This window comes from Dipodomys merriami, unplaced genomic scaffold (genome assembly GCF_024711535.1).
Source record: "Dipodomys merriami isolate MVZ:Mamm:240054 unplaced genomic scaffold, mDipMer1.0.p SCAF_110, whole genome shotgun sequence".
Lineage (NCBI taxonomy): Eukaryota > Metazoa > Chordata > Mammalia > Rodentia > Heteromyidae > Dipodomys > Dipodomys merriami.
The window spans coordinates 837,274-852,811 of NW_027202383.1; the positions used below are offsets into that span (position 1 = coordinate 837,274).

Sequence of the window (15,538 nt, forward strand, 5' to 3'; positions counted from 1 at the left end):
ACACACATACAAATTTTGGCAAATGGTTTCATTTTTCTTGTAACCATCTGTCAACTAAGAGCTAAGGATTATGTGTATAAAGCACTTGTCTAGGCACAATATATTCTGATCAACACTGGCTCCCCATACCTTAAAAAAAAAAAAAAAGGCCACTTATGGACATGTTCAAGGTGGTTTCAGGGTGCCCCCTCCCCAGTACTTACTTATGTCCTTCAAGGTAGTAGCTGAGTAGACATGACCATGTAAAAATGGAGTGAGGTTAGGCTGTACGTGACAAGTGGAATTCATGATGACCTTCACATCTTCAGATCTACTCTTAAACACCTACTGGATACCCCAAAACAAGGTTACTGTGCTAAGTAGTTTACATCAACTTCACTCAACTTCAATCTTTACAATTCAATAGCAATGTATATACATGACACACATACTCTCCTTTAGTCAAGTTAAGTACCAATTCCAGAAGGCAGATTTGTGCATGAAAAGCTGACAAATACAAATGCAGAATAAAGCACAGAGTGATTGCTTTCTATAGAGAAACCCTTTCTATACTATGAAGAATGACATCACTTTAAAAAAGATATTAGATAATGTGGAAATAAATCAACTTACCTACAATCAGAATAAAACCAAACCTTTTAGTCCTTAAGATTCAAACTATTTGGGGGAGAACAATGGATGGAGTAACACTGATGAACACGCATTACACTCATAGTCTGACTTGTGGAACTGAAACCTTTTTTGTACAACTACTTAACTGAAAAAAAAAAGCATTTTATTTTTTTCCTTTGTGGTACATGTTATGCAAATGCTCTTATTAGAGCATATACATACCTATAACTCCAACCCAAACTTAATTAAAACAGTACTACCCAAAGTCTTGTTGAATTATGTGTCTTCGTTTCCCCTGAGATCAAATTAGGTGCAAAGGGTTTGCAAGACAAGTCCTGGATTCATTCCTAGCAACAGACATGCCTAGTGCATGTGTGCAAACAAATAACATGTAAATGAAGCTATTTCATGCTGGTATTTGGGAGATAAGTGGAGAATCCTGCAATGCGAATTTGTTAAGATTATCTTCTGAATTAAACCTCAGTTTTCAAACCTATAAGACAGGTCATTAAAAGTCATTGTGGCATTATTGAAGAAAATTTGGAACTCACTAGTAGTACAACTTCATTGTTTTCAGAAAATTACCTGAAAACTAAACTACTGAGATACCTGACCTCTTCTAGTATCTACTGAAGCAGAAATCCAACACCAGCCAAAAACACAATCACATAATTAGCTTTTCTAGTTTTAAAATGTCCACTTTATTCCATATAACACTTCACCAGATTCTCATTTACATCTGAGGAAGGGTTGGTCCACGAGACTGGCCTACAGCAAGACACTCTAAGAAATGTAATCCAATTTTACACCTTCCCAGGCACCCGACAATGGTATCACAATGCAGAGATAAGGTGCCACTACATTTTACATAAAAGTATCAATAAACTTCAGAAAGTAGTAAATTCACATGTCCCTTAAAATATGGGTATGCAATTGTTACAAAGCCATAGTAAATGGTTTTATAAAATGTAATTTTATTTTTATGTTACTCTGCTGTTACATAGGGCATAACATTTTCACAAGGCTTTTTTGGGACTACAGTCAATGATTAGCAACACATAATAGTGGTCCAACTCTCTAAAGAACAATCACTAAGACAAACTGGACACCCTCTCATATGTGCACAAATCTGCATGGAAAAGTACTAAAGTTTTAAACTTGGACTTGTATACTTTATTTCCCCTTTCTAGTGTATTAAGAAATGACATGCACTTTAATTTGCCAAAAGCAATGCTTGTATTCTGGCAGCAACATGCTACTTCTATTACATAGTGAAGTGAATACCAGAACTACAAAGGCAGGAGGTGTAAGTGAATTTTTATTGGGTAGGGAAGTTGTCAACTTAAACAGCAGCAAATGAAGAATGAATAGGAAACTCCCTGTTGTCACACACATGACCTCCATTAAAAAGTGAAACAGGAGGTATTTCAATTTGTAAGCCCTCAGCCCAGAAACATCAAGTGCTTTCCCACTCAATCTAATACGTCTGGATTCCTCCTAAAAAGGAATACATAAGAGCATGGAAAAGTTGCTTTCTGAAAGGAAACCCCCAAAGAAGAGTAAGGGAGGGAATGTAGAAATAAGGAAGTTATGTAGAACACACTTCAAGTTGTAATTCACTACATTTTCGTATCTTCACAGTAATACAAAACACAGTCACTTGTAGAACTGGTTTAGATTACTTAAATACCAGGTACATTTTTAGTCCTCTACATAAGTGTCTGGAAGTTACTTATGTGTATATGAAATGAAGCTATTAATACTTTTCTACAGCAGTAACTGCACACGAGGAAGGCCAAGACAAACACAAATCGAGGAATGGAGTTTTCCCAAAGCTGCAGTGTGAAAAGACTATGAACAGTTGATTCCATACACATGAATGGGTTTCTCTGCTATAGGAAATCCAAGTGGAATAAGGAATGGAGATGTGTAAAAAGGTTTCTTGAAGAGAAGGTTTACACCCTGTTTGTGTTTAGTTTTCGGCCCCTTCTGCCGCATCACATTCTTCTCCTGCGCTGTCTGATGTCCATAACTAGAAAACAAAGAATCATAGTTATTATTTCCAGACCAGACCACTGATATATCAAGTCCTATGTTCTATCTGTCTGTCTCTCTTCATGTACATTTTTAACGAACTCTTAAAAAGTAGTCAAAAAAATAAAAATAAAAAAAAGAGCTACACTGGGCTATAGCTCAGAGGCAAAACACTTGCCCAGTATATATGCAAGCCTCTGGGTTTGATTGTCAACATTGATAAACAAAGCTAAAATCAGAATAAGGAGATATCCTAATAATTTAATGTTCTTTTCATTGTTAGTATTTCAGTAGTTTATGAGACTAAAAACCAAAAACTATTGATATGGAAGGAAAAGCTACAGGTGTGGTAACTTTCCAAGTATTCAAAAGGATTACACAGAAAAAGAAGCAGTCATTTTGTGTTGTTTTAAGAATTAAACCGGGGGGGGGGGGGGGGGGGGCAAAAGCAGCTCAGGGGCAGTGCCCAGGCCTGAGTTCAAGCCCAGGCCCAGAATTCAAGCCCCCAGGACTAACAAAAAAAAAAAAAGTATTATTATTATTATTATTATTAAACAGGTGGAAAGCTACAGGGAAGCAGCAACTATATACATACAGATGAACAGAAAGAGTTCTTGAATTGGAGACAATGCCTCAACACACACATCTGCAAAGCTTTCTAGTTTTAGGATATACAGAAGTGAAAAAGTAATCAGTCAATACTAAGTAATACTGACTATAATCCACAAACACTGGATGCTACCAGACCAATGTGCAGTCATTACTGGCAATTTTAGAAACTAGAATCTTAGATAATCTTTATACTACTGTCAGGATACAACTCAAAAATGGATACAACTAAAATCAACAAATTCCCTCAAGAACTATATACATTTATGTATATGTACATACACATATGCACACATTTAGTCCTATCTAGTAAAAGATGAAACACCAAATTTGAGGGCTAGGAGAACTACATTTATATAACATGGAATCTTTTCATTTACTTTCTAGAAAGTTTAACATAGTATAAAAACCTAAGCTCACACTGTATCTTTACCTAATGATTTCAGGCTATGGTTTGGGTCTGAAATGTCCCACAGAAGACCTGGCTCCCTATGCAAGCCAGTGAAACCTATAGGAAATGGGCTTTAGCTGGAGGAAATTATATCACTGGGGCAGTGCCTTGAAGGGCACAGGATGTTGCAACCCCAGTTCTCTCTTTGCTTCCTGGTTTCCAGGAGATAAAAGGCTTCCTGATCCTGCCTTGGTGTATGTACGGACAAATCAACAGCACCAAACTACCATGGGCCAAAACCTCTGAAACTGAGTCAGAAGATACATTTCAGAAGTGGCACTGTGGCTCAAGTGGTAGAGAGCTCGCCTTAAGCTGAAGAGCTCAGGGATGGTGCCTAGGTCCATAGTTCAAGCCCCAAAACAAACAAAACCAAAAACAAACAAAAAAAGCATTCTTAGAATATACATTTCCTCCTTGTAAGTTGGTTTATTTCAGGTGTTCTGTCACAGCATCAGAAAGCTAACAAATGTCCTTTATCAGCTATCTTTCAAAGTAGGGAGGACAAACAAGAAGACAAACCAAAGGATTAGTTAAGCAGAGGTAGAATAAACCTGATATACGTTTACTCTCTACTGAGTAATGCTTGTCAAATATGCAAAATCTACAACATGAACTTTTATTAGAACAGGTATTTCTTGTGATTTTAGAAAAGCATTGAAACATAGTCCCAATTCTGCTACAGCTAGTTTATCCAAAGAATGAAAAAATTAAAACAATAGAAACTCTAAATTAACACAATTTATTAACATCTTCAACTCAATGAAATAGTAATGTGAATACCGAGTTTCTCAGACAGGCCTAATGCCAACACACACACACACACACACACACACACACACACACACACACACACACACACACACACACACACACACACACACACACACACACACACACACACACACACACACACACGCCTAATGCCAATACACACATATACACACACAGGCCTAATGCCAATACACACACACACACACACACACACACACACACACACACACGCCTAATCCCAATACACACACAGGCCTAATGCCAATACACACACACACACACACACACACACACACACACACACACACACACGCCTAATCCCAATACACACACAGGCCTAATGCCAATACACACACACACACACACACACACACACACACACACACACACACACACACACACACACACACACACACACACACACACACACACACACACACACACACACACTTTCCCCCCTAGGAGAGTAACTTATGTAACTGCCCTCAGAGGAAGCTAGGGAGCCCTAAATATAACTACTTTTGTTCTTGAAAGAAAATAAAGAATGAACAACTTACTGTTAAGTTGTCTCTAAGCAACTGCATGATGAGGGTGCTATCTTTGTATGAGTCTTCATTCAGTGTATCAAGTTCTGCAATGGCCTCATCAAAAGCCTGATAAAATATTTATATCATGGTAAACAATATTTGCACGGACAAAAACTCATTAGTATACAATTACAAATCACTTGTCTCAGATTCTACTGTGAGTCAATATCAAATTGAATAGAATCATCCCCTCAGATTTCTAGTTTTTCAAGACCTTAAGAGAATGACCTGGAACTTTATGTCCTTCAGTAAGCAAGCCTCTGGGTCTTTCACAGGACACATAGTACAGTACCAGTGCTTCATCCTTGCAATAGGAACTAGGCGTTAGTTATCTGCAGAAGCCTTTCTTATTGTCCCATTTTGAGGCACTTTGAGGAAATCAGATTTCTAATGACCAAACTAGCATGCATTACTATACAATCTTCTGTTTCATTCCTTCATAAAGTTACTCATACTTCTTTGACTATTCTGCCTTATATGCTCTTCAGTCAGATATTATTCCTTATAATTATGGGAAGAATACATCACTGAAAGGGCCTGGGGTTTAAATGGGCAAGTTGGTAATAAAAAGAAACAGAAACACCTAGAAATTAAAAAACTAAGAGCTATTACTTGAACTTTCATCTTACCGTTTTTGCCAGTGTGCAGGCAAGCTCTGGATTATTAAGAATCTCATAGTAAAATACAGAAAAGTTTAGAGCCAGCCCCAGGCGGATTGGGTGTGTGGGTTGCATCTCTTTCTTGCTTATATCAAAAGCCTCTTGGTAAGCGCCTTGGGAATTGTCTATCGTTTCTGTGAAGGGATAAAATTGTGAAAGCATGCTCAACACATCCAGTATACAGTAGCACATTAACAACTCAACATGTATATTAAGTTCTTGGTAGACCCAGGTTTTTCTCCATAGCTCTCTTTAAAACCCACAGCATCATAGTAATAACTATTTTTTAAAATGTTTTTAGTCTTTATTTTTTTTAAGTAAAGAAATCCCATTGAGCCGGGTGCTGGTGGCTCATGCCTGTAATCCTAGCTACTCAGGAGGCTGAGATTTGTAAATGCTGCTTGTTTATAATTAGCTTAACAAAAACATACAAGTATAATATCAAAATCATGTATCAAATTTTCCCATATCTGGGACAAAATGGGGGTTAAAACTACTTCCTTCTTTCCTATCTTAATTCTATTACATGAAAATACAAAATAACTTAACAGGAATACTCTTTTCCTAAACAGTGAACACACTGTAAAAAGACCACTATATCACCCAAATCCCTGTAGTGACTATTTGTAGACACAACAATACTAATCCTGGTATTAAGATGTATGATGTGAATGCCCTGAGAAGTGTGGGGCTGGCAGCACCTGCCTGTTATCCTAGCTACTTAGGAAATAGGAGGATTGAAGTTCAAAGCCAGCCCAAGCTTACAAATCCAAGTATTTGCACCAAAAACAAACACAAAAAAACACTGCCAAGTGTTGGTGGCTCACACCTATAATCCTAGCAACTTTTGAAGCTGAGATCTAAGGATAGCAGTTCAAAGCCAGCCCAGGCAAGAAAGTCTATGAGACTCATCACCAATTAACTACCCAAAAAGGCTGAAGTGGAAGAATGGCTCAAGTGGTAGAGTACTAGCCTTGAGCAAAAACAAATCTAAAACTGAGGCACAGCATTCAGGTACTGAGTTGAAGCCCCAGGACCAGCACCAAAAAGCCAAACAACAAAAAACCCACACATTGTTCTACTTTGTCAAGAGCTTGATTATTGGCCTTATAAAAATGTGATCCCCACCTACTCACAAAAAAATTCTCAGATATTATCAACAATAATCTGATCATACCCAAGTTTTCTCTAAGAGGCCAGTTACATCTTTGGACACTAATGTAACACAAATAAAGCTATACTCCATCCCCTTGATGTCCAGAATGTGTGTTCCTTCCTTGTGTAAGGGGATGCTATCATCTAATCATGGTCACAACTGGGTAACTCAGGTCGGAAGAAGCTCCCAGAGTCTGGCATCTGAGGAAGCACTGGGGTGAGTGGAGTGATAAAACCAGAGGGGGACTTGTAAGTGTCAACAGCCCGAGGGCAGGAGCGTTAGATGAGATTACAGGCAGGGGCTGTCTCAACCCTCAGAAAATATTCTTTTGACTGCTGATGCTCAGTTCAGGGCCAATATTTTAGTGCTGATTCTGCTTCAGGGCAACAAAATAATTTAGTATACAGATTTTGTTACAGCAAAAAGCAAGTTATCCCTTTATATTTTCAACTACAGACTCATTTAGGATGGAAAAACCTGTCTCATACACAATGAGTATCTGAGGGCACAGTCATTATTTGGAGGAGTACAGGGTTGGCATGAGAAAATAAACAATAAGCTTACTAGAAAAAAAATAAGGGGTGAAGTGATACTTCTTTACTTAGAACTTGCTAACAAGCACATGCACAAAATGTGCTGGAATTCATATTCTACTCTACTAGAGTAATACTCCATAAACTAAATCTGATGTTAATAAATGATGAACTTTGACTTTTCCACAATCAAAAGAGACAATTTAATTACCTTTTTGCATGTTTCATAATAATCTAATATTTTAAAAATATAAATTCTTAATCTATTTTTTAACTATTCCTTTTCCAGTTCCTGTGCATTATATAAAACCAGTAACACATTCATTCCTCCTCAGGTATTTAGCTCCGTGGGGAAAGGGCAAGCAGCAAAGATGTCATCCTTTACAAGTACAACATCCCATTTCTATATTTTATATATAATTGCCATCTAAAACAAATCATTAAGTATATATAAGTAATTCTGGATAAAAAGATACAGAGATCCAAAAACTCAAATCAGACCCTTTTTAAATGATATATTCCAATTATATGTATTTGTTCAATGCCAGTATCAAGGTTTGAAAACCAGTGCTCATGCTTGCTCCATTTGCTGGCTCAGCTGACGCTCTACTACTTGAGCCATACTTTCTTTTTTTTTTTTTTGCCTGCTTATGTGGTGCTGAGGAATCGAACCCAGGGCCTCATGCATGCAAGGCAAGCACGCTACCACTGAGCCACCTTCCCAGCCCTTGAGCCATACTTTCAACCTGGCTTTATGTTGGTTCTTTTTGGAGACAGCCTCATGGACTTTTCTCCCAGGGCTGGCAATGAGCCACAATCCTCCAAATCTCAGCCTCCTGAATAGCTAGGATTGCAGGTGTCAGCCAACAGCACCTGAGTTTCATTATCTTTTAAGGGCAACAATGTGGTTTTATGGTTGCATTTCTTTTCCTTTGGAAAAGGTCTCACACTATGTAGCCCTAAGGTTCACCACTAAGGCTGACCCTGCCTCAGCCTCCCAAGTGCTGTGCTTTCATTTTTGAGAACACGAGCAACATTCATTTTCTGATACACAAGCTCCACAATAATTTTTTGAGTTACAGAGAGCCTAGAGATGACAGACATTGTCATAAATGTTCCATGAATCCCATATTAAGGTCTGAATCTGAAATGTCTCTTGCGGGCTCAAAGGCTTGGTTGACAACTGGATCCTAAGGGCTCTGGGCTAATCATCAGATACTCATGCCCTTGATGGGTTCACAGAAAGCAGGCGTTATTAGAACACGGTAGAAACTAGGTAGGAGGCAGCTGGAGAAGTAAGTCACTGGGGCATGCCTGGAGAGATACACCTTGTCCCCACAGCCCTTCCCCTGCCTCTGCTTTGACTGCCACGCACAGCTCTGATCTATCTAACGCCTTCTCTACCACCGTGTCAACCCTTGTCTCAGACCTACAGCAATGCAGCTAGTGAACCTAGACAGAAACCTCAGAAAGGAGCAAAAATAAACCCTGCAAGCTCTTTCTGTCAGAATACCTTCAAAAGGACAAACACCTGGCTAACATTCCTGCTCCTTGTTATGGATTTTAACTTTACTCAGGAAGTCAGAGGTACTTACGTTTTCGATCATCACCACATGCAACTTCAGCAAGGTACCGGAAATAATCTCCCTTCATTTTCAGATAGAAGACCTTACTCTCTGGATTAGTTGCATTGGCTATTAAATACTTATCCAACAATTCCTGAAAGAAATGAAACATTAAAAACTATTAAAGCTACCTTATTACAAACAAGAACTTATTAGCATATATCTGTTTTCCATTTATCCAAATCACTAGACACTACAGTAAGCCAGGTCAGGCTGTTACCACTAGCTTCCTCATCAGACTTGAAAAGTAGTGGCCCACAGTTTCTAAAAGCAAGGCTCAACTGTACCAAACAGAGGTACATGTAGGAAATATAATGAGGTTTAGAAACTTACCATTTGAAAGAAGTTTTGTATCACCTGAATCTAAAGTCTATTTTAGTGGTGTTGGGGGGGCAAACCCAGGGCTACATCCAAGCTAGGCGAGAGTTCTATAGCTCACTGAGCTGCATACCCAGCCCTGAATCTAAATACTTTAAAAACTGGGTTTATCTTTTTATTTTAGGAAAGAGTTTCAGTGTGTAGCCCAGACATACAATCTCCTACTTCAGCCACCCTGCCCACAGTTCTATCTTTTATCCTATATTTTGTACACAAGTTGATCCAGTGAGCTAATGGTTCTTAAAATGAATTTCTAGAGGTACGAAGTTACCGAAGAAAAATATGATAAGTAGCTTTAGATGTTATTTAAAAACTCTTTGAACTAAAAAATATTATGGAGTACAATGAAATTGTCATAGAAATTCTTTTGTTTTTTGTTTTTTTTTGGGGGGGGTCCGATCGTGGCGCCTGAACTCTGGGCCTGGGCACTGTCCCTCAGCTCTTCAGCTCAAGGCTAGCGCTCTACCACTTGAGCCACAGCGCCACTTCCAGCTTTTTTCTTTTTGCTTATGTGGTGCTGAGGAATTGAACCCAGGGCCTCATGCATGCAAGGCAAGCGCTCTACCGCTGAGCCACCTTCCCAGCCCCTGCCACAGAAATTCTAAGGTGTTAATACCTACCTGATATTTTGTTTGGAGACTAAAACCAATCAACAAGCCAAAGCCCAGAACAGTTGTTCGATACTTTTGGCTACTTCTGCTTAGCAAACATGATTTTGAGATGCACTACTCCAGAAAATTAATGCAAAGTGAACTATGCAAAGAACATGTTTGCTTGTTTGCATTCTGGGAAAATGTTTACATTTTGGAAAAATTCCAGATGCTATCAGTCAATAAGGTATTTTTAAAAAATACCACGTATGCCAGGTGCTGGTGGCTCACACCTGTAATCCTAGCTACCCAGGAGGCCGAGATCTGAAAATCATGGTTCAAAGCCAGCCCAGGCAGTAAAGTCCATAAGACTCTTATCTCCGATTAATCACCAGAAAACCAGAAGTAGCACTTGGTTCAAAGTGGTAGAGTGCTAGCCTTGAGCTGAAGAGCTCAGGGACTTGCCAGGCCCAGAGTTCAAGCCTCACAATCAACAACAACAAAAATACCAAATTAGCCCAAAAAGACTGTTTCAAGTGTACTTATATTACTGAAGAACAAAAATTTAGACATAACTAATAAAAGTTTAGAAAAGGTGGTTCTATCACCCAAGAACATCCTTGTCTACGTAATTTAAAATTGCCTAAACACAATATTATCACTTCATCCCTTAGTTATTTTCATGGTAATAAATAGAAACATTTAAAGTCATTAATGTCACTCTTTTTGGGCTGTAGTTGGTTTGAACTTAGGAGTCACACTAGCTAGTCAGTGCTCTACAGTGCTAAGCCATGCTTTCAATCCTAATATCAGATATTTTCAATATTTTTAAACATCTGAGACTGGAATAAGTTAAACCCTTTATTTATAATATATATGAATCCACTAGACAGTTAATTGTCCTTGCATTTTTTTAATGTTGCTGAATTTAGAACTGTAAGATACAGAATCCAAGAATGATGAATGTCCTCTGATATACATTTTAAAAATTAAATAAAGCAAAACTGTTCACACAGATGGAAGCAAACTCTATGACATGGAATTCATGATCAGCTTTATTACAGTAGAACTCAAACTCTAGTTGCAAAACTCAATCAAACGGGCTGGGAAGGTAGCTCAGTGGTAGAGTGCTTGCCTTGCATGCATGAGGTCCTGGGTTTGATTCCTCAGCACCACATAAGCAGAAAAAGCCAGTGGCTCAAGTGGTAGAGCACTAACCTTAAGCTGAAGAGCTGAGGAACATCACCCAGGCCCAGAGTTCAGGCCTCACGACTGACAAAGCAAAACAAAACAAAAGCCTCAATCAAACCCTAATTACTTTATATTCCCCTCAAAGTTCAATTTTCCCCAAACCTCTACAAATTGTAGCAAAGTAGGACCCCAGACTGCCTCCATCTGGGACTGCGGTCCCAGTATGATTTTTTTTTTTTTTTTGGTCGGTCGTGGGGCTTGAACTCTGGGCCTGGGCGCTGTCCCTCAGCTCTTCAGCTCAAGGCGAGTGCTCTACCACTTGAGCTACAGCGCCACTTCCGGTTTTCTGGTGGTTTATTGGAGATAGGAGTCTCACAGTCTCTCCTGCCCAGGCTGGCTTTGAACCGCAATCCTCAGATCTCAGCCTCCTGAGTAGCTAGGATTACAGGCATGAGCCACCAGCGCCCGGCTCCAGTATGATTATTATAATACTTCTTTCCTTCTTAGAGGTATCCCACTTGGGTAAATACATGAGCACCCCTACAGATAAGAGTTATATTAACATCATACTTTAAAATATTCTTTTTTATTTTTTTGGAGGGGGGAGGGGCCTGAAGATGAATGAACACAGGGTCTTACATATACTTTTTAAATGGGTACATATTATTCCCTTTATTCTGTTTTTGCAAAAGCATTACTTTTCCCTAATTAATCAGAAAGGAAGGTGAAGGGGAAAGGGAAATGGAGAGGGAAAGGGAAAAAGGGAAAAAGAAAAAAGAAAAAATATAATTGAGAAGGTAGATTGGGAGTAGAAGGGAAGAGAGAGGGAGTATAGTCAGAAAAAAAAAAAGCAACTTTAAGATCAGAGACAGACAAAGAAAAAAGGAAACGGTGAAAGGGATGGTACATGGTGGGTGAAGCTTGCTAGGCTGAAATTTTTACCACTCAAGCCATTCTCCTAGCCCTCCTGTTTCTTTTTTTCTTATTTTAGAAATGGAGTCTAGTAAACTTTTCTTCCTGGATTGGCCTCAAACCATGATCCTCTGGATCTCAGCTTCCTCAGTAGCTAGCAGATTATAGGCATGAGTCACTGGTGCCCAGTTCAGAAAGTATATTTGACCCAACTATGTAGAACACAGAATGAAAAACAAAATTGATAAACTGAAGAGGTGGGCATGGTGGTTCAAGCTTGTAATTCTAATTACTTGGGAGGCAGAAATCAGGGGATTGTGGCTTAAGGCCAGGCTGGGCATTAAAGTTCAAGAGATTCCATTTCAACAGCTGAATGTAGTGGTATATGCCCATTATCCCAGTGCTACAGGGGAAGCACAGTGGCTGGGCATACATCCCCAGTAACATAGGGAAGCACAAGGAGGAAGATCAAAGTCCATGCCAGTTAAGGCATAAATCAAGACCTTACCTCAAAAATAATCAATGGGGAGCTGGGTGGTGGTGGCTCACGCCTGTCATCCTCACTACTCATGAGAACTGAGGATAGTAGTTCAAAGCCAGCAGAAAAGTCTGTCAGACTCTCATCTCCAATTAACCACCAGAAAACCGGAAGGGGCGCTGTGGCTCAAGTGGTAGAGCACTTGACTTATGCTGAAGAGCTGAGGGACATTGCCAAGGCCCAGAGTTCAAGCCCCATGTCCGACAAAAATAAAAAGGGAGGGCGGGAAGCACTGGAAGCATGTCTCAAGTGGCACAGAACCTGCTAAGCAAGCAAGAGGCCCTGAGCTCAATCCCCAATACTGTAAAATAAAGCATTCTATTTTATTTTTTAAATGAAGACAAGACTAGGCACTGGTGGCTCACACCTGTGATCCTAGCTTCCTCAGGAGACTGAGAACTGAGGATCATATTTCAAAGCCTGCCTGGGCAGGAAAGTCCATGAGACTCTTAACTCCAATGAACGTCCATAAAAATGACTAAAGTAGTTGGGCGCTGGTGGCTCACGCCTATAATCCTAGCTACTCAGGAGGCTGATATCCAAAGATCACAGTTCAAAGCCAGCCCGGGCAAAAAGTCCATGAGACTCATCTCCAATAGGCCACTAGAAAACCAGAAGTGATGCTGTGGCTCAAGTGGTAGAGTGCTCACCTTGAGCTGAAAAGCAGAGGGACAGTGCCCAAGCCCATAGTTCAAGCCCCATGACCAACAACCAAAAAAAAAAGACTGAAGTAACTCAGGGACAGCACCTAGACCCTGAGTTCACAAACCCCAGAACCAGCAAAAACAAACAAAAAACAAGCAAGAGAAGCTGTAAAACGTACGCAAAGAAGAAATCTAAGACAATATCCAATAGAAATTTATGAAAAACTACAATGAGGAAGAAGAGATGTTCACAGGTAATGGCTGAGACTCTCCCAGTAACCTTAAGATTGGAAAAACATAATAAACTTCAAGGAAGATAAAACTAAACTGACACCTAGACTGTCTTGGTGAAAATTACAAAATGCCAAAGACAGATTCTTTAAACTAGAGAAATGACAAGTTACTATAAAGGAAGAAATAACATGATCATTGACTTGTCATCAGAAAACAATCAAGACTCTTCAAACAGCGAGAAAAATAACAGCTGTCTAGAATCCCAGAACCAATTAAAGGACAAATAAAAATAAAGACATTTTCAGACAAGGACAGAAATTTGCATTCATAATAAACAATCTTTTTAGAGTGGGAAGGAAAAGGTCGGTCATAGAATAAAGACACATTACCAACTGGAGCATCAGTAAAATCAAGAAACCAAAAATTTCCCAGTCGTGCTCCCAAAACTGACACAGAACTGTTACCATAGGCTGACTGTGACAGTTCACCTTTGTAAAAGGTAATTTATTCTTCTGGGCAAAGAGTTGGATTGGCTATTGAAGCAATTCAGGTGTTTCTCAACAAACAGAGACTGGAACTTGATACCTGAAGCCACATTCACTTAATAGCTAGTGCTCTACCAACTGAGCCACGCCTCCAACCCCAGAGGGTTGGATATTCCCTTTCTTTTCTTTAATGGCTAAATTCTTAAGTGCAATTCTTTTCTTAGTACAAGTATCTACCTTCAAGATTATGCTTTCTATGGAAGTACCTCAGAAAGTTAAATATAGACCTCCCCTACGACCCAGCCATACCACTGACTCCTAGGCAGGATTCAAGGACACATGCACCTCCATGTTATTGCTGCACTGTTAACAATAGCCAAGATATGGAAACAACCTAGATGTCCCACTACAGATGAATGGATCCAAAAATTGTGGTATCTATATACAATGGAACATTATGCAGCCATTAGAAAGGACAAAATAATGGTATTTGCAGGGAAATAGGTGGAGCTCTTAGAAGAAATCATGTAGAGCAAGGTAAGCCAAAATCAAAGAAACAAATGGCACATGGTCTCCTTGATATGTGGATGTTAAATTCAAAATGCAAGGAGATATGACAAAGTAAACAGGATTCAAGAAACAATGACAACAAAAAGACTATGCTTTCTAGAATCTGACAATTGAGCTATGACAATGTGTTCCATTAAAATAAACAAATATCACAAATACTCCAATACTTCAATAGCCGAATATATTTTTTGGGGGGGGGGGGGGCGGGTCCGGTAGTGGGGCCTGAACTCTGGGCCTGGGCACTGTCCCTCTCAAGGCTAGTGCTCTACCACTTGAGCCACAGTGCCACTTCTGGCTTTTTGCTTTTTGCTTATGGGGTGCTGAGGAATCGAACCCAGGGCCTCATGCATGCAAGGCAAGCACTCTACCACTGAGCCACCTTCCCAGACCCCGAGTACATTTTAAGTTAGAACATCAAGATAAACATTTCACCTATGCAAGCATATGATTTAAGTTAAACTATATGATAGTAACTCACGAATCTGTTCCTTACCTAACTGGGCAATTTACTTTCATGATAATTCTACACCTTGTTTTCCTCATTTACCACCTACTCCTACTTCCAAATAAGTGTAAAATCACTATTTGGCACCTAACCTGCATCATTATACATGTTACAGATCTTTTTCTTCTGTAGAGTGTTTCATGGTTGACTGACACCTATATGGGCCCTTGGGACTTTCTAACTTTTTCTCACTTCTCTAACTTTCTAACTTTTCTCACTCACCACGAGTGTTCACATCTGTAATCTCAGCTCCTCAGAAAGCTGAGACCAGACAATCACAATTTGAAATCAGCCCAGAAGAGTACACGAGACACCACTTCAACCATGTAAGCTTGTCATCAGAGCTAGAAGGGAAGTATGCACAGGAGGATCACAGTCCAGGTTTGCCTAAGCCAAAGTTGAGACCCTATTCAATTAATAACAAAAGCAAAAAGGGCTGAGGGAGTGCTTGCCT

General features: G+C 39.5%; 1 protein-coding gene across 1 annotated transcript in view; it reads right to left on the reverse strand.

The window, feature by feature from the left end:
- Positions 1–1,289: 1,289 nt before the first annotated feature.
- The window catches only part of Ywhaq (tyrosine 3-monooxygenase/tryptophan 5-monooxygenase activation protein theta), a 31,793-nt gene continuing 17,544 nt past the window's right edge, over positions 1,290–15,538 (reverse strand). Inside the window, exons 3-6 of the mRNA XM_070015248.1 lie at positions 9,008–9,131; positions 5,694–5,857; positions 5,035–5,130; positions 1,290–2,644 (exon numbers count right to left, since the gene is read on the reverse strand). Of these exons, the coding sequence (XP_069871349.1) occupies positions 2,585–2,644; positions 5,035–5,130; positions 5,694–5,857; positions 9,008–9,131 (444 nt within the window). The 3' untranslated portion in view covers positions 1,290–2,584. The remainder of the gene's footprint in view (positions 2,645–5,034; positions 5,131–5,693; positions 5,858–9,007; positions 9,132–15,538) is intronic.